At 37.5% G+C, this 25237-nt stretch overlaps 1 protein-coding gene across 1 annotated transcript; it reads left to right on the top strand.

Annotated features, from left to right (window-relative positions):
* Positions 1–353: 353 nt before the first annotated feature.
* On the top strand, positions 354–25164 carry LOC136834387 (alpha-(1,3)-fucosyltransferase C-like). Its single transcript, XM_067096949.1, has 10 exons — positions 354–428; positions 3703–3762; positions 4039–4136; positions 5233–5539; positions 6108–6280; positions 8779–8907; positions 12356–12481; positions 14913–15101; positions 20443–20601; positions 22890–25164. The coding sequence occupies exons 2-10, from the start codon at positions 3748–3750 to the stop codon at positions 23095–23097; spliced, it is 1404 nt and encodes a 467-aa protein (XP_066953050.1). The 5' UTR covers positions 354–428; positions 3703–3747; the 3' UTR covers positions 23098–25164.
* Positions 25165–25237: the final 73 nt, after the last annotated feature.

Raw genomic sequence — 25237 nt, 5'->3', positions numbered from 1 at the left:
CTTTCAAGTGGACACCATATTCTTTGGAAACTTGAATTTCAAGTTAATGGCCCCTGTGGGCTTGTTTCATATGAACAGGGTTCATCTGAGTAATAATAATAATAATAATAATAGATTTTTTATAATTCTGTAGAGACACCACAAGGCAAACAAACATATAACTCCACTCACTTTTCGATTCCGTTCAGGGAATAATTCAACTGAGACGTTGATGTAACAGCTGCCGTGGAAAATTATAGCGGAAATACAACTGCTTTTTTGGGAATAGCTGATTTTTCCGTCTCTAACCGGCGTATACCAGATTTTCCGGTAGGAAATCCTCCGGAACCAAATTCCCGGTGAACTGTGTTGTTAGAAAGCTTATCGACGATATCCAAGTCTTGGTGAAAGGGTGGCGCTGTGTCAAGTTGTTTTTGTCTCTTTGTAAGGTTGGTGCTGTGTCAAGTTGCTTTTGTCTCCTGGTGAAAGGTTGGTGCTGTGTCAAGTTGCTTTTATCTCTTGGTGGAAAGTTAGTGCTGTGTCAAGTTGCTTTTGTTCTACAAAATAGGTAATTAGTAATTTTAACTGTCTCTGTCGAAAGGATCTTCCTCTGCTACACCCTTCTTTTCTAAATCTTCCTACGCTTTATTTTTCCGAAACTCTTTGATGTGCTCTTAATCACAATCATCTATTAAAAAAAACTATATCTTTGATAGTAGATGTTATCTCTCATGATCTAATTTCATCGTGAGAACAAAGGTCGTGGAAGCAGCGAGAGATGGGGAGCGAGTGAGGAGGATGTTTGATTTTGGTTAATATGATATATAATGGAGAGAGAATTAGGGAATTCAGCATTTTTACATACAAATATTTTTGCGAACAGAGTTTACAAATGTAATGTTATGGCAATGGAGACGCCTTGGTCCCTTTTGTTTTACTGGTTATGATTCTATAAAGAATACCAGGTCAACCCACCAGCGACCCAAAAAGCGACCTCTATTGCGCAGGTGGGACTTTGGTTGGATTGTGACATCATTGAGTCCCACGGCTTGATTTACTAATAAGCCACTGTTTATGGAAGGATCTGCCATTTGTTCATGAACAAGCTGGTGTCCAGTGCTAAGCTCTTCCTTGTTTCTCTTATCTAGTGCTAAATTGTCGCTTGCTAAATATTCAGTTTATTGATATCGTCATCTGTACATACACACAAAACACACACACATATATATATATATATATATATATATATATATATATATATATATATATATATATATATATATGTGTATATATATGTGTGTGTGTGTGTGTGTGTTTAAAATGCCTCGTTCTTATGCTATGTAATGAGTATTTTCCAGTAAATACAATTACGGCATTTCCTGTAGTGGCTGTGGTGAATGACTCTGAGTCCTAAAAATGTTAGGATGTGGAATAGTACAGGCGTTGGTAAAGATCACTTGTGATATCTGTGTCTTTGCTGATGCTCCACGCCTGATGAAACTAATGAGAAATAATTTTCTTGATCATGGACTTCAACAAAGTAACGGGAATTTTGTCAAAAGAGAAGTAAAAGCAATCTAAAAACAGCACATATCCGGGAATGCACATGGATTTAACTTGACAAATCGAGATGAAATTATTAAAAGCCTGATGCTAATGGCGGAGTGGATGAAAGCGGTTAATTAATTGGAGATAAGGTCTTGACCCATTTCAGGAGGGATTGATGGTTTCCTCACAATCTTGACCTAAACTGCCTGAAATGGTAAAAGACAAATTCAGAGAGGAGAGAGAGAGAGAGAGACATATATATAAATATATATATGTATATAGCTATATATATGTGTATATACACACACACACACATATATATATAGTTACGCGTGAGACTTGGCTGATGAGTTTATTACTTGATTTACGTAATTTTTATAAGGCCCTGCGTGCCAAGGACACGTAACCTGTCAATGAAGCTACAAATTAACCTCAAAGACAGCTGTTTAAACACTCAAGGTCGCCATTCGATAGAAATTAACCTCAACACAAAGAATATTCAATGAATAAAGACTTTACAATAAATGTCGCCAACTTAGGACGCAGTCAATCTCTACTCGTTGATATGGTATTAAAACACAATGGCTCTTCCGAACAATGGCTTCGATACACAAGGCGGCATAAAGAATAAAATGACTTGCTTAACCTTCCCTACTTCCTAGTTACTTCACTGGAACAGTTGAATGTCGGTAAACAATATAAATTATGCTTAATCTAGACTTCGTGAAGGCGAAATGGAGAAGGGGTTTTATGGTGGCAAAAGAATGAAACAGGGAAATGAAAAATATAGAAAAAGAGACTAGTAAATCAACGTTTTGAACCAAAATCAGACTTACTGTGGACGACAGGTTGTTTTACTTGCGACACAACGGACAATCAGAAGTCTTGATAATAGCAGTCTTCACAATTCACTAATATATAAAGACGATAGGCAGAAAGGTGGGAGGACTGAAATGCATTTATGCATTAAGCTGCAAGGCCCTGATTCTTCTCTGCTGACATAGCTGGGTTAAGAACAGGTATTGCCTCGTTACACCCTCTCAGGGTCTGAAACTTTGTCAAAACAATTCGTCGATGGGTACAGGGAAAAAGCTTAAGGCCACCTATCATATAAGGTTGATTGTGGAAATTTTTTCTTATGGGGTCAAGTCCTTAATGCTACTGAGTCTGCTATATCCGAACATTAAATTTGAATGGCCTAACACTACCCTGTGGACAAAGACTTTTCCCTGTCTTGGTCAGTCTGATTAATATTACTACAAATAAATGCATCGAGGCGAACAGCAAAATATTTATATAAAAATATATATATATATATTAACAATCAGATTAAACCAAGATGAGTTCGAGCATTACTTTGCTTGTCTACGCCAAATGGGAACCTGCTTTCTTCATCCATCGACAGTTGCAGTGATGTGCATGGTTATATCACGCCTTTTAGGAAAAGAGAGTTCACTTGTGGGATCAAGACATATATCGCAGACAACAGTTGCAAACGAGATAGCAGCCGGAACATTTGATTATTTGCTTCATAAGCACCCTCACTCTCGTCATAGCGACGCTGGATCACTACAGCGTGAACCGAGTGACTCTTTATGCAATTTTGTTTTGTGTAGAAGGAAAAAAAGCAACTTCGCTGAGAATTGGGAAAGGCTTCATAATAAACACCATGATGCAATATAAAGCGGCAGTTTATAGTATTTCGGCGGCATTAATTCCAAAATATCCAAATCTTGAGTCAGATGTATGAATAGGAAATCATTGACAGGTATAATAAGCAGAGGTGATAAAAAATTAATTTCTGAGTTAACAATATTATTAATTAAGTCCAAATTTTATTTAAAACTAATGAGCATTCTATGTGAACGATAAAATGAACATTCTGTTGAATGAAGCCCCTGATGACGTCATAGAACTTAACCCCCCTCCCCCACTCCCCCTCACAAGTTTCACCCCCGTTTACCCCCGATCTCCCTGAATTGGGGTGATCAGTGCGCTCAACGAACCGACTCTTTTTTTGGGAGCAAACCTAACCAACCTAACCCAACCTGTACTTGTGGCATAAACTATTCTTTAAAAGACTTGGGAAAGTTTGGAAAGTTATGGCAAATAACGACTAATTGCAGGTACTGAATGAACATGAAATAATCTTCCCTTTTCTCTCTGACTCGACAGAGCCAAGGTTGATGTAACCAAAGAATTCGTCCCCGCTTCCGAAGAATGAAACTGTATTTGGTGAGTGTGACGATGAACACGATATTGTAATGCCATGTTTCATACTGCTGAAAAAACTGCCTCTGAAATTTATCTCTCTTTCTCTCTCTCTCTACGCCCCCCACTCATTTTACTGACTTTTACCCCCTTTTTCTCTGTTCAAGTGGGGAATAAAGTCAGTTGCATTTCTCTGTCTCTGTCTCTGTCTGTCTCTCTCTCTCTCTCTCTCTCTCTCTCTCTCTCTCTCTCTCTCAATTGATATTGAGATTTGATCAGTAAATCTGTTCTTTCTTACAGAAACTTTTTCTAGTCCTGGTATCCGTTGGGGCGTTTTGCCTATTTCTCTACACAATTGAAAGCGGATTATTTCACGTACCGTCGACCGGTGCGTTTACGTAAGTTCTATGGTTTTTTGTTATCTATTATTATTATTATTATTATTATTATTATTATTATTATTATTCAGGAGATGAACCCCATTCATGTGGATTAAGCCCACAGGGGCCATTGACTTGAAATTCAAGCTTCCAAAGAATATGGTGTCATTAGGAAGAAGTAGGAGGAGGTAAAGGGAAATACAGAAAGTAAGAGATCTCTCGTATTAAAAAAGAGAAAATAATTAATATATTAATAAACAGATAAAAATGTGTTGAAATGCCAGGAGAAGAGTGTTAGGGTAGTAATGCATTTCATCTTCGCTTGAACTTACGAAGTTCCAGTTGCTCGACATCCTCAGGGAGACCGTTCCACAGTCCGACGGTGCGAGGAATAAAGGACCTCTGGAACTGAGACGTTCAGCAGCGCGAGGCACATTTACTGAATATTGGTGCAGACAGTTGAAACTGGCACACAAGCACCTCCTAGTGTGACTAAAATCTTTGTTTCTGTTGCACACATAGTTAGGTATTGATGTTCATCACATTCACCCAGAGAGTGTGTCTCGGGTGAGTCACTGTGGGGTCGGGAAACTGGGTAAAACTCGCTTGGTGTGCTGGGAGTGCACCCTACCCAGGTAGCTGCATAGTAACTGCTCGCAGGTTTTTACTTAAGCTCCAGTATCCTTTACGGCCTTCGTGGTTCATTTGGGAGTGCCCTTGACTTTTATTTGAGGATCTTGGGCTCGATCCCTATGAGAATTAAAAACTGATCGACGACAGTGTATGCACAAAAGTTCCTTTTTGTAATTTCTTGCAGTCGGCCATTATTTACGAGTTAGGTAACCAAAGACATATTTAAAAGTCTTAAGATAAATAATCTCTCCCGGCGCTTTCTTTTGATCTAGCCCAGCAGACAGATCGGTCTGACTAAATCATTTACTCTGTATGGAAGAATACGAAGCGCCTTTTCAAGTAACTGTGATCATCCCCCAACACCCCAAAAAAAAAAAAATGAGCCTTGCCCTGAAATCTTGATGTTCATGTGAAACTTTCTGATATGAGAATTTTTTGCTAATTGAGAAATAAATTATGTCTTTCAATTTCTCTACCACAGCAATAATACGTCTAAGAATGGTTTGACGCTTACCTTAGCATCGTTCCGGGACTTAATCGAAGGACTCAAGAATGAACATTTTAAATGGATGTCGTCGCAAGGGAACCCTGACCCTTGCATCCTGCCTGAGAGTTCTTCGATGCCCCTGAGAGGGATCGGCGATTCTTTCCTGCCCGTCGACGACGTAAATTCGCCGAGCTTTGACAAGCCGCCGCCGCAAGTTTTGTCGGATAATATGACCAGGGAATCTTTAAGAGCTTTGGAAAGGAGTAACACGCCCCTCAAGAAAATACTCTTTTGGAATGATGTAAGTGGAGTCGTTTAGTTTACACTGACTTTTCAGTGACTGAAGAAATGCGTGGTATAGTTCTTTATAAAATTCTCTCTTTCCATGAGGTTAATTCGTTGTTTAAAAATGCCTCTTCATTTCATGCCTTCTTCTGATATGATTCGTATAATAATATTCCTAGGCTGAGAGTTAATACCCTTTTGCAATGTAATCTTTCAGTCCTACATTTTTTTTTGTGTGTGTGTGCTGTCAGTGCACCTAACTCGGCGTATTGTAGGCAGATGTAAGGTTCTTTGCACCGTCCTTTCGGCCCCTAGCTGCAACCACCCCTTTCATTCCTTTTACTGTACCTCCGATCATGTTATCTGTCTCCCATCTTACTTTCCACCCTCTCCTAACATTTGTTTCATAGTGCAACTGCGAGGTTTTCCTCCTGTCACGCCTTTAAAACCTTATTTACTCTCAGTTTCCTTTTCAGCTCCGAATGACCTTATAGGTCCCAGCGCTTGGCCTTTGGCCTAAATCTTACATTCCAGTTCCAATTCCCTTATGATTCCAACTACGTTCCTCTTTAACACGGAGACAGGTTTACGGTTACAAAAACTTCTACTTCGGTTTCGGCCACGAGGCTTTCGTGAAGGCGAAATGCCGCGTCAGCACTTGCTTCACGACGGCGAACCGGAACTTGTTTCCCCCGGAGGAGGCCGACGCCCTGATCTGGCACCTCAGGTCGGAGGACAAGTCCTTCCCTCCCAAGAGGTAAGAGCCAAGGCGGATTGTAATTATTATTATTATTATTATTATTGAAATAGTCTTAACAGACTAACAGGGCTGGCTGGCTGGTCCGAACGATTTGTTTGTACTTCTGTTTATTGTTTCTCTCATATTTTGTCAATTAGATTACAGTTTTCAAAAACTTTATAATTGGACTGATATCAAATGTTGAAGTTTCACAAAATTTCACTGATGGATTTATTCCCAAAACTTGACAGCCGCTGCTGACATACTTTGGACATTCACTCAATAAATGTTTAATTGCTATCATTACTTTACATTATTATTATTATTATTATTATTATTATTATTATTATTATTATTATTATTATTATTATTCAGAAGATGAATCTTTTTCATACGGAACAAGCCCACCACAGGTGCCATTGACTTGATATTCAAGCTTCCTAAGAATATGGAGTTCATTAGGACGAAGTAAAAAGAGGTAAAGAGAAATGCAGAAAGAAGAGATCCAAGGGAGTCAAGGCGGAAGTCGTGCATTTATAGAGTCTGTTTCAGCGAGCCTTCATCAGTAATTTATGAAGAGCAGCGCTTCAGTTACGTAATCAGCCATTTATTGAAAATCGCTTTGCTTCATGTTTCCATTTCGCTTCACACTTTCGTTTTCAGCTGGTCGTTTCGTTACCTGGTGTTCGGTCACTGTCACTTCTGGTTTTAGTTTTCTGTAAAAGAAAACTATTGAGATGGCTTTGTCTGTCCGTCCGCACTTCTTCTGTCCGCCCTCCGGTCTTAAAAACTACTGAGGCTAGAGGGCTGCAAATTGGTATGTTGATCATCCACCCTCCAATCATAAACATGCCAAATTGCAGCCCTCTAGCCTCAGTAGTTTTTATTTTCTTTAAGGTTAAAGTTAGCCATGATCGTGCGTCTGGCAACGCTATAGGGCAGGCCATCATCGGACCGTGGCTGAAAGTTTCTTGGACTGGTGCTCATACAGCATTATACGCTGCACAGAAAACTCGATTTTGCCGAAGAAAATTCTGCGCATTTTTTACTTGTTATTCATTGTCAGCAATATGGGAAAAAGCGTTTTCAGTTTATGAGGTCACTGTCCAGTCATTTATGCTCAGCTTGAAAAAATAAATAATTTTTTCAGTGTCATTTTGAGAGTGTTATTGTTAGCATGGTATTTCCTTCCACTCATTTTCTGCAATTCGTAAAGAACATTGTGATTGCAGGGTATCATCTTTACAGATAATTTACTTACATTTTATATATTTATTTGTTAATTTGTTGGTAAATTTTTTCTTTTTCTCATAACTGATCTCTTCTTTCAGTATTTTAAATGACCCCTTATGAATAAGGTTCATGATCTGAATAATAATAATAATAATAATAATAATAATAATAATAATAATAATAATAATAATAATAATAATGTTGGAAAGAGGAACCCACAAGATTCCTGTGTATAACTTGTTTGCTTGTAAATATTTACATATTACTTGAACCAGCCTGACTGCCTTCACATCTCTTGAAAAAGGGTCACAGTTAGGACCTGAAAGTACTCGAGATTCAAGTAATATGTAAATATTTACAAACAAACAGAATCGTTATACACAGGAATCGTGTGGGTTTCTCTTTCCGGTAATAATAATAATAATAATAATAATAATAATAATAATAATAATAATAATAATAATAATATAAAAAAATCATTCAACATTTGAAAGGTGAATAAATCTCGTCCTACCATTGTTTTCTTGTTCCCATATTAGAAAATCGGCAGCTTTCCATGTAACTCGCACGATTTCCCTTTTTTGCTCTTCACCATGCCATTCAGTATTTTCAATATCTGAAATAAAATTCAAGCAAATCCTAATGATTTGCAATTACAATTATTGTTGAGGTACAAAAAATGACTATGCTGTATGTAACAACTAATCAGAGAAAACCTGAAAATAGCTATTGAGCGACAGAAAACGCTCATTCACTGTTTTAGACGAAAAAGTTTATGAAGGAACGGGAAGAGCGGGTGGGGGAATTGTTCTAATCACCCCCCCCAACCCCACCTCTGACCCCACCCAGTCAGTACACTCCCTTACTCTTTTATTATTATGTTTTTTGGATGAAACTTCCGAAAGAAGAATTGCCGAAAATTCACTAGGTTTTATCAATTTTTCCCCCGGGGGGTTTGGGGGGGGGGAAGTGCCTTCAGTTTATCTCACGCGGAGCACTGAAGGCATTACTTAAGGTTCTTCGCAGCGTCTCTTCGGTCCCCAGCTGCAACCCCTTTCATTCCTTTTTTTGTACCCCTGTTCATATTCTTCCTGCCATCTTACTTTCCACCCCCTCGTAACAATTGTTTCATAACTGCGAGGTTTTCCCCATAACACCTTTTAAACCTTTTCATTCCTCTTAGTTAACCTTTCAGCGCTAAATGACCTCATAGGTCCCAGCGCTTGGCCTTTGGCCTGAATTTTATATTCCATTCCATTTATCAATTTCCCCCGTGTGAACAGGTCACCGCATACTAGATACGTGTTTTGGCTTCTAGAATCTGCGATGCACGTGGGTTCAAACCTCTCAGACTTCGGGAATGTCTTCAACTGGACCTTCACTTATAGGCTAGACTCGGATTTTTATAGTCCGTAAGTTGAATGCGTTTCGTTTTAATTGTAATAAACGTATAATTTTGGTTTCAGACTAAAAATGTACCCACTGAATCCTTTCTAAATCTCTCCCTCGAATTTGTTTTCGTCTCTCTCTCTCTCTCTCTCTCTCTCTCTCTCTCTCTCTCTCTCTCTCTCTCTCTCTCTCTCGCGCATACTCGCTAAACTCTCCAACTGTTTGACTGCTACATAAGTCATCAGGTACAGGTTAGTTTTCGTATCGCCATCTGTCTAAATATTTTACCCCAGCCATTAGTCATAATGGCCCAGATTGGTCTTGCTCAGTTGAAAACGTATTCCTTTGTCCTGTATCCAAGTATAAACTATATCAAGTGTGGAGAGTTTCAGTAGCAGTAATGCTATGTGTAGGTAAGGCGTATAATACCAAAATAGCGCCGTGAAACTAAGCAGGATTAAAGAACTCTCCTGACAGTACCAAAGAATGTGTATAGCAGGTCCCATTGAAGCCGTGTGATAAATTATAAATTGGTCAGACTGAAGTTTACTCGACAAGAGAATTGAACAGCGTTATAAATGTCCGAATTTGCACTTACTGATTGCAATTTTTCTTCATATTTTGGAAAACAAACATTCGCTAATTGGAGAAGCAATAGAAACTTGGTAGTAACATGTAGTTGTATGTAAACAGTTAGTTCCATAAAAAAAAGCCTTAATAAGAACATTAACCTAGGAAGGTTTAAACTTGATCCAATTTTTTTCTAAAAAACACTTGAATGCGTGTCCAGCGGTAGTAAATTATCACTTAATCTATATGGTCGACTATAATTTATGCGCTATCAGTATGGTTGATAATTTACATTTAAGAGACCCACAAGTTGGAATTAAATTAGTAATGTTATGATTTAAGCAGCACCTAATGAATTTGATATAGATCTAACAAATTTAGAGTTGATTTTTGCTGACAGTTCCATTTTCACAGTTACAGTATATTCTTTGTCGAAATTCAAATATATTTTTTGTAAGGCCATAATACACTGAAAAAGATGACTGACTGTTTCTTTTTACTGCTCAACAATATAAAATCAAAAGTAACCAACATGAAATTATTAAGACCCTAGGGGTCTTCTTTACGTTTAGAGGTAAATCATAACTTATTATTATTATTATATTTAATGATATAGTTCATTTTAGCTTCCTTTTCAATTTTATCAAATGAATATGTGTAAAATCAAGTTCAGAACAATGTTCACGTTTTTCTTTATGCAGAAGCATTAATAACCTTGAAACTTAAAACGGCTTTTGTGAGCAAAATACTTTTTAGAAATCGACGTTGTAAAATCATCGTCACCCTCAGAGATGTCTGCGATGTAAAGCCAAGCCAATTTACTGTTGGTTCTTCTTCTTCTTCTTCTTCTTCTTCTTCTTCTTCTTCTTCTTCTTCTTCTTTTTTCCCAGGTCCTGCTCTACCAAAGGGGCCTGCGAGACCCGAAAACTCAAACTTGTCATATACACAATTCCCGTAGGGGGTTAGTACTTTGAGGTGCACTGTAGGCATTACTTAAGGTTCTTTGCAGCATCCCTTCGTCCCTTGCTGCAACCCCTTTCATTTCTTTACTGTACCTCCGTTCATATTCTCTTTCTTCCGTCATACTTTGCACCCTCTCCTAACAATTGTTTCGTAGTGCAACTGCGAGGTTTTCCTCTTGTTGCACCTCTCAAACCTTTTAATTCTGAATTTCCCTTTCAGCGCTGAATGACCTGATAGGCCCCAGCGCTTGGAATTGTTCTAAATTTTATATTTCATTCCATTCCACATACACAGCAAATAGACACCCTGAAATTTATAGGACACACTCCATTTTAAGTGTTAAATTCGCGTCATGTACAAAATAACGCAGAAGGATTCCGAGATTTGTACGGCGTGCTCCATATTAATGATCAAGTCCACACTTGATTTCAGGTGGGAGCCTATTGTAAAGCATTGGAGCTGTAAATGTAAAGGCTCCAAAACCAATATTCGAAGCGCATCTTGGCTCAAATAACTAGAGACCATCTGTGCCGAATTTTGACACATCATTGGCTTTCTTATGAACAGTAAGTCTTTCAGATATTTTGGGCGCCCTGTCTTAATAATTAGCCCGATGAGTCATTATATATATTCTAAACATTATTCTTGCTATGGTAAGGAGTCAGCGTAACTCAAACACCACAAGAGTAATGCTGTTCCGAGATGCAACACCCTTTTTTAATCTTGCTGTTCTATTTAGTATATTTTGCAGCTTCCTAAGTTGCGTTTTGAGGTACGGTTAAACACAAGGTTTTTTTTATAGAACACTCATCAAGATATATGTTAACAATAGCAGTATTTGTGAGATGATGGCCAGTGACCCTTCCAGCATCGATGATTTGACTATTGAGAAACAAATTAGTCGCGTACTTTGTCAACAGCCGAAACTGAAATACTATTTACATTTAGCCAAAAGGCCTTTTTCCTTCCAGTATAAGTTCAGTTTTATTTTGATTGAATTTTAACTGCTTGAATGTCATCTGTTTCGAAACATTGGTAAAAACGTTATTTAGTTGCTCATTTGTATCTCCCATGGAGAAATAAAATTGAGTGTCACCTGCGATAGCTTGCTCTTCACCCCCTGTCCCTGTAGTGCATTTGGTAACCCAGACGCATAAGTGCAAAACAAGATTGGACCTAATGCACTTCCTTAGGGTACTCCTCATTTTAATGTTTCAATAGATGAATATGAGATTCCAATCTGTACATGGTATTTTCTTTCACACAGATATTTCTTTCGATACTCAAAGGCTTCTTCAGTAATTCAGTAGACTGTAAATCATTTAGAAGTTCATGCACATCTATAACAGCAGCAGTGTTGAGATCGAGTAACACGAAGATACCACATTTACCTTCATCGATCATTTCTAATAAATCATTTGCAACAGGGCATACACCAGTCTTAGTAGAATGCAATCATCTATAGTCTGTATGACAAATCATTTGCAACGAAGCATACAACAGTCTCAGTAGAATACGATCGTCTATATTCTGAATGATAAATCATTTGCAACAGAGCATACACCAGTCTTAGTGGAATACAATCATCTATAGTCTGTATGACAAATCATTTGCAACGAAGCATACAACAGTCTCAGTAGAATACGATCGTCTATAATCTGAATGATAAATCATTTGCAACAGAGCATACACCAGTCTTAGTAGAATACAATCATCTATAGTCCGAATGATCAATCATTTGCAACAGAGCATACAACAGTCTCAGTAGAATACAATCGTCTATAGTCTGAATGACTATCTAGCATAATATTTACATTTTCCAGATGACTGATCCATTGTTCAAGAATTATGTTAGTTGAATTACATGGTTATTAGTTATTTACTGGCAAAAGGTGATTTACAATGATACTTCACCTGATTGTAGTTCATTACTTGCAGCCTTGGCAGAGTTTACCGCAGTCGAGAAATTAGGCCCTTACCTGTGGGTAAGAATTACGCGTTTGGGAAGACAAAATTTGCCGCCTGGTTTGTCTCAAACTGCAATACCAAATCTGGCAGAGCCACGTGAGTATTCAAATAAAAATATCTTGAAATTGTATTCAGGTTTTAGGGTGATTTTATTTTTTCTGTTTTCATTCCTTCTCTCTATCACTCTCCTTACGTTGTCCCAAATTTAAACCAACACGTCACGTCATACATCATCTCACTCCGAATTATTTACTGATTTTTCATGACAGAACCTCGAATGACCTTGTCTGCCTTACGCAAACGCAGTTCATACATCGCTTTGCTGGAATTTATTATTCTTTTTGGGGTTGTAATTGACAAGGTTAGCTGAATGAATTTTACACGAGCTTTATCAAAACAATCTGAATTAGAATATCGATGGGAAGTTTGTGTTTTTTAATTAATTTTTTTTTTCACATTTTTCCCAATTTGATCAGTCTATTTTCTTGAAGATACACTCCCACCAGATCTGTTTCATGAAGTGAAGATACCAGGATGAACCTGTCTGTTCAGCTCTGCCGCGGTTGCGTCAAGGAATCAAAGGTTGGCTTCCTTGCATAACTCATGGTAGTTTATAGCATAATTTAAACAGCACCCTACTTAAGAACATTCAACTTACAAACAGAGATACAAACAAGCGGGATCGCAAATTAAAATTGCGTTCTGAATTCTCCCCTTTGCCATCCATAAGTTCAAATTTTGGTTTGCACGCCTGTTCTGTACATACAATATTGCATGTACAGCGTATTGTGATTAGGGTGAAAAAAAACATACAATACTGTATTGATTTTACATCATACTGTACTTAAATAGGCGTGAAGAGTACAGTAACCAACATACAAACATTTCAACATACAAACGGCCGCCCGGAACGTAAATCTTTTGTAAGTAGAGGTGTCTATATTGAAATGTTTCAAGCTGACTGTTGCCTTACATTCTGGACTCTCACAGGGCTGCTCTGAAAATGAGTGGGGAAAGCTATAGCAAAACGAAAAAAGTTCAAGGAGTTAGACATCTAAATGGGGAGGGAACAAAGGAAGCAAGTGAAAAATTAAAATGCTAAAAGATGCAATAAAGAACGCTAAGTACTGATTTGCAACGCGCAAGGCTCATCGTAAGGCGGAAGCAGTTGCTCTCTCCGCTAGGACGGGGTGTCAGGCCTTGGGTTCAGTAATCCGAGGAAAAAACTGGAAAGTTACACAACTAAACTAAAACATGCGTTTTTTCAGTACTCACCAAAACTAAAAGAATCTTTTTTCAATTTTCACCCAAACTAAGAGATGCATTTTTTCAGTTTTCGCCTATACTAAAAGATGCATTTTTTCAATTTTCAGGTAAATTAATGATGTTTTTTTTTCAGCTCTCACATATACTCAAAGATGCTTTTTTTCAATTTTCACCTAAACTAAAAGATGCTTTTTTCAATTTTCACCCAAACTAAAAGAAATTTCGCTCAAACTAAAAGATGCTTTTTTTCCAACTTTCACCCAAAATAAAAGTTGGTTTTTTTCCAACTCTCACCTAAACTAAAAGATGTTTTTTTTCCAACTCTCACCTAAACTATAAGATGCATTTTTTCCGGCTTTCACCTAAATAAAAGAGCTTTTTTTAATCTTCACCTAAACTAAAAGATGCCTTTTTTTCAAACTCTCGCCTAAATTAAAAGATGCTTTTTTCAACTTTCACCTAAACTAAAAGATGGTTTTTTTTCCAACTCTCACCTAAACTAAAAGATACTATTTTTTACAACTTTCACCTAGAATAAAAAAATGTTTACTCCAACTTTCACCTAAACTAACATATATTTTTTTCATTTTCACCTTAACTTAAAGATGCTTTTTTCAACTCTCACCTAAACTAAAAGGTGCTTTTTTAAACTTTCACCTGGACTAAAAGATGCTTTTTTTCAGTGTTCACCTAAACTAAAAGATGCCTTTTTTAAATCTTCACCTAAAATAAATGATACATTTTTTCAATTTTTATCTAAATTAAAAGATTTTGTTTTTCAACTTTCATCTAAACTAAAAGATGCTTTTATTTCCAACTCTCGCCTAAACTAAAAGATGGTTTTTTTTTAGTTTTCACGTAAACTAAAACATGCTATTTTTTTTATATCTTCACCTAAACTAATAGATGCGTTTTTTCAAACACGCAGCTAAACTAAAAGATGCCTTTTTTCCAATTTTAACCTAGCTAAAAGATGCTTTTTCAAATTTCACCTAAACTAAAAAATGCCTCTTTTTTTTTTTAATTTTCACCTAAACTGAAAGATACTTTTTTTATCTTTCACCTAAACTGAAAGATGCTTTTTTTCAACTTTCACCTAAACTTAAAGATGCTGTTTTTCAACTTTCACCTAAACTAAAAGATTTTTAAAATTTTCATCTAAACTAAAAGATGCTTTTTTTTTTCCAACTCTCACTTAAAAGATTTTTAAAAAATCTTCACCTAAACTTAAAGGTGCTTTTTTAATTTTCTATTTTCTCAGTTTAGTGAAGACGTTGCAGAGATGGATTCCTGTGGATGTGTACGGGTATTGCGGTCCGCTGAAGTGCTCCAGACAGTTTGGCTACAGTACATGCTATGATATGCTTGAACGGGACTACAAATTTTACTTTTCATTTGAAAACTCCCTCTGCAAAGATTATGCGACTGAGAAAATATTCAACGTTCTTCGGTAAATTGCGTTATTTTTTTTTTTTTACCTTAAAACAACTTGTTAAGTAACCTGTATCAAGTCCTACATAATTGTTTTAAATCCATAATTGATTTTATCATATATTCTGTATGTGATTGTAATAACCACAGTGACCTCATAGCTTGGTGATTTCGTCACGTTTTCGAGGCGCTTGTCATAATAAAGCCTATGATCCTAAAGGGAGAATGTGAACCAATTCTTAGGTATTTAGCAGGATTCGGACTTGCATTCGGAGTATCTATCTGAACAAGGTCATGATACCCACCTCCTTTCTCTCCCCCGCAAAAAAAATGATCCATAAAACCCTTAAAGTTTTTTAATGTATTGTAGTTTATGTACTGAAAAGTAACGAATAGTTTGTGTTACAGTTGAATAAAAAAAGAAGCATAAAGACCCGAGTTAACACAAAACATTCTGTGCTAGTGCTAGTCTTCCCTTTCCGTTTCTTATCAGCCGTTTTTTATCAGCCGTTGCTTGAGCAGCCGTTTTCTATGTAAGCAAGCTGTAAAAGGAGCCGTTGTGCCTCTGACACCGACGGCACTCTACCACAGAGTAAACACTGGTGCGAAATTCCGACTACTACTACTATTACTACTACTACTACTACTGTCATCAGCATTGAGTGCTGCTGGGCTTACGTTCATACGTACAATCATGAAATAGTAGAAATACTGCACCCAGTAACATTGGTGTGAAATTCTGACTATAACTACTACTACTACTACTACTACTACTACTGTCATCAGCAGTGAACGCTGTTGATGTATGTTCATACGTGCACTCATGAAATACTGCACCCAGTAACGAGTTTCCTATAATACAGCATTCTCTTTCTCTCTCTCTCTCTCTCTCTCTCTCTCTCTCTCTCTCTCTCTCTCTCTCTCTCTCTCGTATCCGCCGACACCTATGATATATTTTTAACGAAAAACCCTCAATAATTCATTACATTTGTTCATCTTTCAGTGCTGTACCAAAGAGAAAACACCAAACCAGACAGACATCTTGTTGCAGTGCAGTGGAAACCGGAGAGGCATAGCCCTCCCTCTGCTGTCACTGCTCCTACGCCTAGGCATAACAGTGACAACACACAGGGTCGCTTGTAAGCACAGAGGTTGTCCAGAGGTCTAGGAAGATAGTGCGATTATTCAGTAGACACAATGAAAGAGGACGAAGTATGTCTAGTGCCGGAACGACAATAATGACAGACATTCTTATAGACTGTGGTTCCAGTGTGACCTGAGGCGATGGACTTGAAGATGTCATACTAGAGTCTAGACTGTGGTTCAAGTGTGACCTGAAGCGATGGACTTTGAGAAGTCTGGTGATGGCGAGTCTTTGTTTCATTTAAGGTACTGACTAACTTTTATTTGAACCAATCCTTGTCATAGTTAGGATGTTCTTTTTAGTGGATGGGGGGTCCCGAGCGCTAAGCCTTGTCGTAATCAGAAATATCCTTGAAGAAGTGCTTCTGGGAGAAACAGGCGCCTTATCATCTTTGAAAAAGGAGTAGATCTGATTTGATGTCGAATTACTATACCTCAGTGTCTCTTGGGTGAGAAAATACAGTAACTTCAAACTTTAAATGATACAGTGTTAGGATGAAAGACACCCTTACAGATAGTTCTTCACCCGTAAATGATACAGTGTTAAGATGAAAGACACTTACATATAGTTCTTCACCTTACAAATAGTCCTTCACCCATAAATGTTACATTGTTAGGATGAAAAACGCCCTTACAGATAATTCTTCACCCATCAATATTACATTGTTAGGATGAAAAATACCCCTACAAATAGTTCTTCACCCATAAATATTACAGTGTCAGGATTAAAGACACCCTTACAAATAGTTTTTCACAGGTGAATGATACAGTGTTAGGGTGAAAGACGCATTTACAAATAGATTTTCACCCGTAAATGATACAGTGTCAGGATTAAAGACAACCTTACAAATAGTTTTTCACCCGTGAATGATACAGTGTTAGGATGAAAGACACCCTTACAAATAGTTTTTCACCTGTAAATGATATAGTGTTAGGGTGAAAGACACCCTTACAAATAGTTTTTCACCCGTAAATGATACAGTGTTAGGATGAAAGACACCATTACAAATAGTTTTTCACCCGTAAACGATACAGTGTTAAGATGAAAGGCACCCTTACAAATAGTTTTTGACCTGTAAATGGTACAGTGTTAGGATGAGAGACACCCTTACAAATAGTTTTTCACCCGTAAATGATAAAGTCAGGATGAAAGACACCATTACAAATAGTTTTTCACCCATAAATGATGCAGTGTTAACATGAAAGACACCCTTACAAATAGTTTTTCACCCGTAAATGGTATAGTGTTAGGATGATAGACACCCTTACAAATAGTTTTTCACCCATAAATATTACAGTGTCAGGATGAAAGACACCTTACAAATAGCTTTTCACCCGTAAATGATACAGTGTTAGGATGGAAGACACCCTTACAAATAGCTTTTCACCCATAAATGATGCAGTGTTAGGATGAAAGACACCCTTACAAATAGCTTTTCACCTGTAAATGATGCAGTGTTAGGATGAAAGACACCTTTACAAATAGTTTTTCACCCATAAATGATGCAGTGTTGGGAAGATAGACACCCTTACAAATAGTTTTTTACCCATAAATGATACACTGTTAGGATGAAAGACACCCTTACAAATAGCTTTTCACCCGTAAATGATAGTGTTAGGATGAAAGACAGCCTTATAAATAGTTCTTCACCCATAAATGATACAGTGTTAGGATGAAAGACACCCTTCCAAATAGCTTTTCACCCATAAATGATACAGTGGTAGGATGAAAGACACCCTTACAAATAGTTTTTCGCCCGTAAATGATACAGTATTAGGATGGAAGACACCCTTACAAATAGTTCTTCACCCGTAAATGATACACTGTTAGGATGAAAGACACCCTTACAAATAGCTTTTCACCTGTAAATGATAGTGTTAGGATGAAAGACAGCCTTATAAATACTTCTTCACCCATAAATGATACAGTGTTAGGATGAAAGACACCCTTACAAATAGTTCTTCACCCATAAATGATACAGTGTTAGGATGAAAGACACCCTTACAAATAGTTTTTCGCCCGTAAATGATACAGTATTAGGATGGAAGACACCCTTACAAATAGTTCTTCACCCATAAATGATACAGTGTTTGGATGAAAGATAGCCTTACAAATAGTTCTTCACCCATAAATGATACAGTGTTTGGATGAAAGATACCCTTACAAATAGTTGTTCACCTGTAAATGATGCAGTTTTAACATGAAAGACACCCTTACAAATAGTTTTTCACCCATAAATGATACAGTCAGGATGAAAGACACCATTACAAATAGTTTTTCAGCCGTAAATGATGCAGTGTTAGAATGAAAGACACCCTTACAAATAGTTTTTCACCCATAAATGGTACAGTGTTAGGATGATAGATACCATTGCAAATAGTTTTTCACCCGTAAATATTACAGTGTCAGGATGCAAGATACCTTACAAATAGTTTTTCACCCGTAAATGATACAGTGTTAGGATGAAAGACACCCTTACAAATAGCTTTTCACCCGTAAATGATGCAGTGCTAGGATGAAAGACACCCTTACAAATAGTTTGTCACCCGTAAATGATGCAGTGTTAGGATGAAAGACAACCTTACAAATAGTTTTTCACCCGTAAATGATACAGTGTTAGGATGATAGACACCCTTACAAATAGTTTTTCATCCGTAAATATTACAGTGTCAGGATCAAAGACACCCTTACAAATAGTTCTTCACCCATAAATGATACAGTGTTAGGATGAAAGACACCCTTCCAAATAGCTTTTCACCCGTAAATGATACAGTGTTAGGATGAAAGACACCTTTACAAATAGTTCTTCACCCATAAATGATAAAGTGTTGGGATGAAAGACACCCTTACAAATAGTTTTTCATCTGTAAATGATACAGTGTTAGGATGGAAGACACCCTTACAAATAGTTCTTCAGCCGTAAATGATACAGTGTTTGGATGAAAGATAACCTTTGCAAATAGCTCTTCACCCATAAATGATACAGTGTTTGGATGAAAGATACCCTTACAAATAGTTCTTCGCCCATAAATGATACAGTGTTTGGATGAAAGATACACTTATAAATGGTTGTTCACCCGTAAATGATACAGTGTTTGGATGAAAGGCACCCTTACAAATAGTTCTTCACCCATAAATGATAGTGTCAGGATGAAAGATATCCTTACAAATAGTTTTCCACCCATAAATGATACAGTGTTAGGGTGAAAGACGCCTTTACAAATAGTTAGCTACTCTCAGATCTGTATCTTTTGTTGTTGTTGTATACTATGTTGACACTGGTTATGATTCACTTTCCAGATAAAAAGGCAGACCTCTGGGCTGATGCGTTTGACAGTAAGCAGTGTAATGAGAAACTCATTATGCCTCATGCCGGTTTTCTTGAGGTTACGCTTTAACTTTTCAGTCCTGTAAAACTAAGTGTTGATGCTTATTTTTTCCTTTGTTTACAAGAAAACTACTTCTAGTTTTTTTTTTTTTTTGGTCATGGGGATTGTACGGGTGGGCATAGCTTTAGTGCTACTTTTTACTGTGTAAATCGTGATTCTCTTGTTTTTAAACTTCGGCTGATTGGACTTGGGAATGCATTTCTAAATACTAGTAATATTGATTTTTTATTTTATTTTGGATAAGTCGTTGCTGGTATTCCTCAAGGTAGTGTTATGGGCTATCTGCTATTCATATTATACATGCACTATATTAAATTTTGGCTTTGAAGCAGTCACCTCTGATAATCATGCTGATATGGCCAAGTATGTTAGACACAATAAATCATGACAGTACTTTTGATTGCAAGTATGTGGATTAAAAGGCAGACACCCTGTAGGTTACCTTAAAAATACTGAGTGTCTCAACGTACTTTGAATCTAGGATGCCAATGCAAGTGATATTCTTTATAAATGAAATATATCTTTTGCCGTTTGTGCCCTGTTAAATGCCAGAAAATATTTTGTATTGAGGGTTATAGGACAATTACCTTTTGACTGTGTTTTGCAACATTTTGGAGAGATTTGTGAAGAGTATTTAACAAGAACTTCTATTTAACAACTCCTTCCCGGTTTGCGGCTAACAGTGAACAGTCAGTCTATTCGTTTAATGACCTTATTGGTTTAAAAGTCGAGATGGTAGCAAAGATGTATAAAGTAACCTTAGTCAGTTTGATTAACGAGTAGTACTTTACACTGATATAGCTTATATAGCTTTACTCTGCTTTCAGATATAATGTGATACCTGTGGTCTACGGTCTCCTTAATTACACGGCTCACGTACCTCCTGGCTCGTACATTAATGCTCTTGACTTCCCAACTGCCAAGAGCTTAGCAGACTACCTACAGTACTTAGATAAAAATGACACTGCGTACAATGAATATTTCAGGTAAGGTTTGCCATCACTGATTGGTATTTGTCTGAACTTATCGAGGCGCGCAGATGGCATCAGAAAAAACGAATGGCCTGTTATATCAGATGAGGCATGATACACACAACATGAAACTACTGAGAGCTGATTTGATAGTTAAGAATAGTTAAAAAGGCGGGAATATGGCTGTCTGAAGAATGAAGATACATTTTATATATATAAATATATATATATATATATATATATATATATATATATATATATATATATATATATATATATATATATATATATATGTGTGTGTGTGTGTGTGTGTGTGTGTGTGTGTGTGTGTGTATGCTCTGGAAATATTGGAGAAGGTGCTGACGGAAAGATTGAGAAACATTGTTAAAACTGATCACGTTCAGTTTGGCTTATATGCAAAAGGGGTCAGCAACGGAATCAGTCTATAAAATTAGGCAACTTCAGGAAACGCAACATGCAATGAGGAAGAGATTATGCATTTTACAAACACCAAGACAACCCTGTGATGGGCACATTAGGAAGGCAGAGTGTGCCCAGTAAGAAAGTGAAGGAAGGGTCAGCCATGAGCCCCTCTCTCTTTATCGTATTAATGGGGGAAGCTCCCAGGATTGCAGAAGAAGTGGCCTATAGGGTCTGCTGCTAGCCGTTGGCCCTGGCTTTGACAGCAGAATTCGAGGAACTGGTTGCGGAACTGTGTAAACAAGCCTGCACAGAGGAATGGGAAGTAGAGGAATGAAATTGGAGTAAGCAAAGCAAATCTGGTGGTAGCTGGAAAGGTTACAAAAGGAGAAAGTCGAGTCAGGAGAAGTATCAGGGGGCAAGTGTTGTGAGAATTTGAAGTGTTCATGAAAGTGTTCGAAAATTAAGACAAAATTAAGACTTTTTGGGAATCATTATTATTATTATTATTATTATTATTATTATTATTATTATTATTATTATTATTATTATTATTATTATTATTATTCAGAAGATGAACATTATGCACATGGAATAAGCCCACAGGGGCCATTGACTTGAAATTCAAGTTTCCAAGGAATATGGTGCTCATTAGGAAGTAAGAGAAGGTAATGGGAAATACAGAGTGAAGAGATCTCACTTATTGAAAAGGAAAAATAAATTAATAACTAGATAGAAATGTATAAAAATGTAAGGAGAATAGCAGTAGGGTAGTAATGCATTGCATCTACGCTTGAACTTGTGAAGTTCCAAATGCACGACATCCTTAGGGAGACTGTTCCACAGTCCAACGGTGTGAGGAATAAAGGACCTCTCTGATTTTGGGAGTCAGTGCCAAGTGGTGGCTTAATTGATGAATTTTCGTAATTTGCAATCTTCATAATGGACATAAGAGACTGAGAACGAGCCTTTATTATGTTTGTGCTTGATAGTGTCGCTTGTATCTCCCAGACTTGTGTAACTCAACCATGAGAAGACGACGTCAACCAAATTTGCTGAAAACCACAAGGAATAACATTTTGCAAGAGTCTTAGAATATTAGGTGTAATACGTATACGGCTTCATACTATATTTGAACCTTAGCTACTCAGCGGATATTATTATCTTCCCCGAAAGTATTTGATTCCAGTTTTGATGAATGAAAGATGAAAACAGCAGTTGTGACGAAAGGTTCCTAAAACACGACACGCGAAGTTCGCTAGAGAATACAATAATATACCTGTGTACATATAACTGTGACATTTGTATTTATAATTTAGAATCAGTCACATACGATATGGCTTTAGTAGTTCGTGTTATTTACGTAGGCACTCGTGAAGGCAGAACCGTGAAAAGTTATTCTGACAAGGGACAAAGATAAGTTAGAAATAAAGAGGTTGAAAAAAGTTAAGTAGACCATCAGAAGAGATATCTAAAGGTTCTTTCTAGTTTTCGTGATGCTCGTCGAGACTGACGGGACGGCTTTCTAGGTCTTTGTTTTAAGGGATTGCTTCTGACTGAGAAGACTGTGAAAGGACTCGAATATTCATTATTCAGGAACCTTGCAAATGTTGATATCTAGATTCTGCTTCATTAGGCCTCCTACTAGGGGAATGAGGCAGGTCACTGGCGGTATTTCGTATCCGGAATGGAACAAGAAAATGATATGGCGTTGAACTAAAAGCTGGCTTTCACAGAAACCAAAAATAGTGAATGCAGAGCTATATCTCAGAGCCAAGAAAGTAATTTCAGTACTTTGTCCAGAGGCCGAAAAGAGGTCCTGTGAAAATGGTATTAATTCATTTTTTAAGTTTTTCGTTTTCCTCTTTCGGTGTTCTTTCCAGATGGAAAGCGTATCACACATTTCCAGTAGAATGGAGCATGTTGGCAAAGCCTTGGTGTGACCTGTGCGCGCGACTTCACGAAGACCAAACTCGGAAGGTCTATGGTGACCTCCACAAGTGGTTCATCACAGATTCAAAATGCCTGACTGATGAGACCCCGGAGATAGCAAGATTCGTTAACGGTGCTGGCCCTGAACGGAAACCTTAAATCTTCTGCGGCGGTATGAACAGAATGCGAGAACTTCCTTATCTCAGCGTGAAGCAGATTTATGCACTGCCTCGGGAAGAAACGCTTGTTAAAGCTGTTGTATTTTGCAAACGAGTGTATTTTTTTTTTTTTTTCACCTTAAGGCTTGGTGATATATTATTTTATGCATCTGTCACCGTAAAGACCGGAAAATAAAGCCGTGTCGTTTGTCTTTTGGTAAAAAAAAAAAAAGACTAAATTAACATGTACCAGTTAAAAATTCAATTTAATTAAATTATGAGAGGAACGTAATACTGTCAGAGTGTAAGGTAACGCAAGAATCAGTTAACTTCTCGCGTGACCCTAATGTATTAATAAGCCCCTGTGTCATAGCTTATTTAACTCTGGTTTTTCATTGGTACATGCTACTTTAGTCGTTGTTTATTTGTTTAAACTTGATTGCAATTTATCTTGAATGTATGCTGACTCAGATGTACGTTCCTTTAGGAAAGATTAAAGATCCATGAAGTGTGTTCCTCAAATATTGTACCATGCGTTGTCCCTGAAAGCCCTTCTCCCCGTAGGGGGTTAGTGCCGTCAGTGCACCTCATTCGGTGCACTGTAGGCATCACGTAAGGGTCTTTGCAGCGTTCCTTCGGTCCCTAGCTGTAACCTCTTTCGTTTCTTTTACGGCACTTCCTTTCTTATTCTCTTTCTTCCATCTTACTTTCCACCCTCTCCTAACAATTTATTCATAGAGCAACTTCTAGGTTTTCCTCCTGTTACACATTTCAGACATTTTACTGTCATTTTCTGTTTCACGCTGAATGACCTCGTAGGTCCCAGTGCTTGGCCTTTGGCCTAAATTCTGTATTCAACTCGACTAAAAGCCCTTCTTGTTTTTATAAATTTTATTGGGAAAAGCAATCAGAGAGTGGAAGTAACGCCATATTCTTAGAGCCTGATCACGATATCCAGGATGAGCAAAAGTAGAAATTTATACTGATGGCTCGAAGTAGGAAAATGATGAAACAGGTGACTCAGTGGGGCAGAATATACTAGGCATCCGGTTGAGTGATGGTTTTTTTTTAATTTCAAATGTATTTTAACTACAAAACAGCGTGCGGGTTTGTATCATACTTGAAGATGGCCCACAAATTGCCAAGTCCTGTGCCAGTGGCCTGTGCATCATGATGTCTGTCGTTATGTGGGATCTCCCCTCCATAGCAATAACAGGCAAAAAAAAAAAAAAAATGTATGTACTTGCTCATTTACAGTAAAGTTTATTTAGAGAGGGTTATAAACAGCAGGAACTAGAGTGACTGTCACTCACTGGTAATGGCAAGAAATCACATTTATGAAGGAGTCAACATGTGTTCGGTTTCAAATAAGAAAGGATGGTACCATAATTTGAAGAGGAAAGAGTATGCTTACAAACAACACACAAATTTGAGAACAGATATATTTAGAAGCTCATACAGTTTCAGAGCGTCTTGCTCCCTCTTCGGCGTGAGAGCACGACGCTCCGAGACTGTATGTGCTTCTGAATATGTTTGTTCTCAAATTTGTGATTTTTTTTTCTTCACGTTTCAAAGGTCGATACTGATCTGTTACCGTCAGCAAGAGTGTGCATTTGGGTCCTTGATCTCTTTAGGGAAGTACCGATTTCGCTGTCGAATGGTTTAGCTGGTGCAGATACGCTAGAAGTATCCATCTTATGAACTTGTAATACAAATTCAACTAAGGGCGCCACTCGTCCCCCGGTGTCTGATATAAAAGGAAAAGGAGAAGCCCGCCAGGACGCGATCAAGGTGATAGTTTAGGATGATTGTGTTAAGTTGATAGTTGCAGCGGTCTCAAGATTAGAGATGAGAAACAAATGAAGCGTATCAACCCTTAATCCTCTTAGGGGGCTAGTGCCGTCAGCTCACCTCAAGCGTTGCACCGTAGGGATTACTTAAGGTTTTGTGCAGGGTCCCTTCGGCCCCTGACTACAACCCCCTTTCATTCCTTTTACTGTACCCCCGTTCATATTCTCTTTCTTCCATCATATTCTCCACCCTCTCCTAATAATTATTTCGTAGTGCAACCGCAATTTTCCTCTTGTTATATCTTTGATACGTTTCAACTCACAATTTCCCTTTCAGCGCTAAATGATCTC

This window comes from Macrobrachium rosenbergii, chromosome 53 (assembly GCF_040412425.1).
Source record: "Macrobrachium rosenbergii isolate ZJJX-2024 chromosome 53, ASM4041242v1, whole genome shotgun sequence".
NCBI classification, from domain to species: Eukaryota; Metazoa; Arthropoda; class Malacostraca; order Decapoda; family Palaemonidae; genus Macrobrachium; species Macrobrachium rosenbergii.
This window is presented reverse-complemented; position numbering and strand designations above follow the sequence as displayed.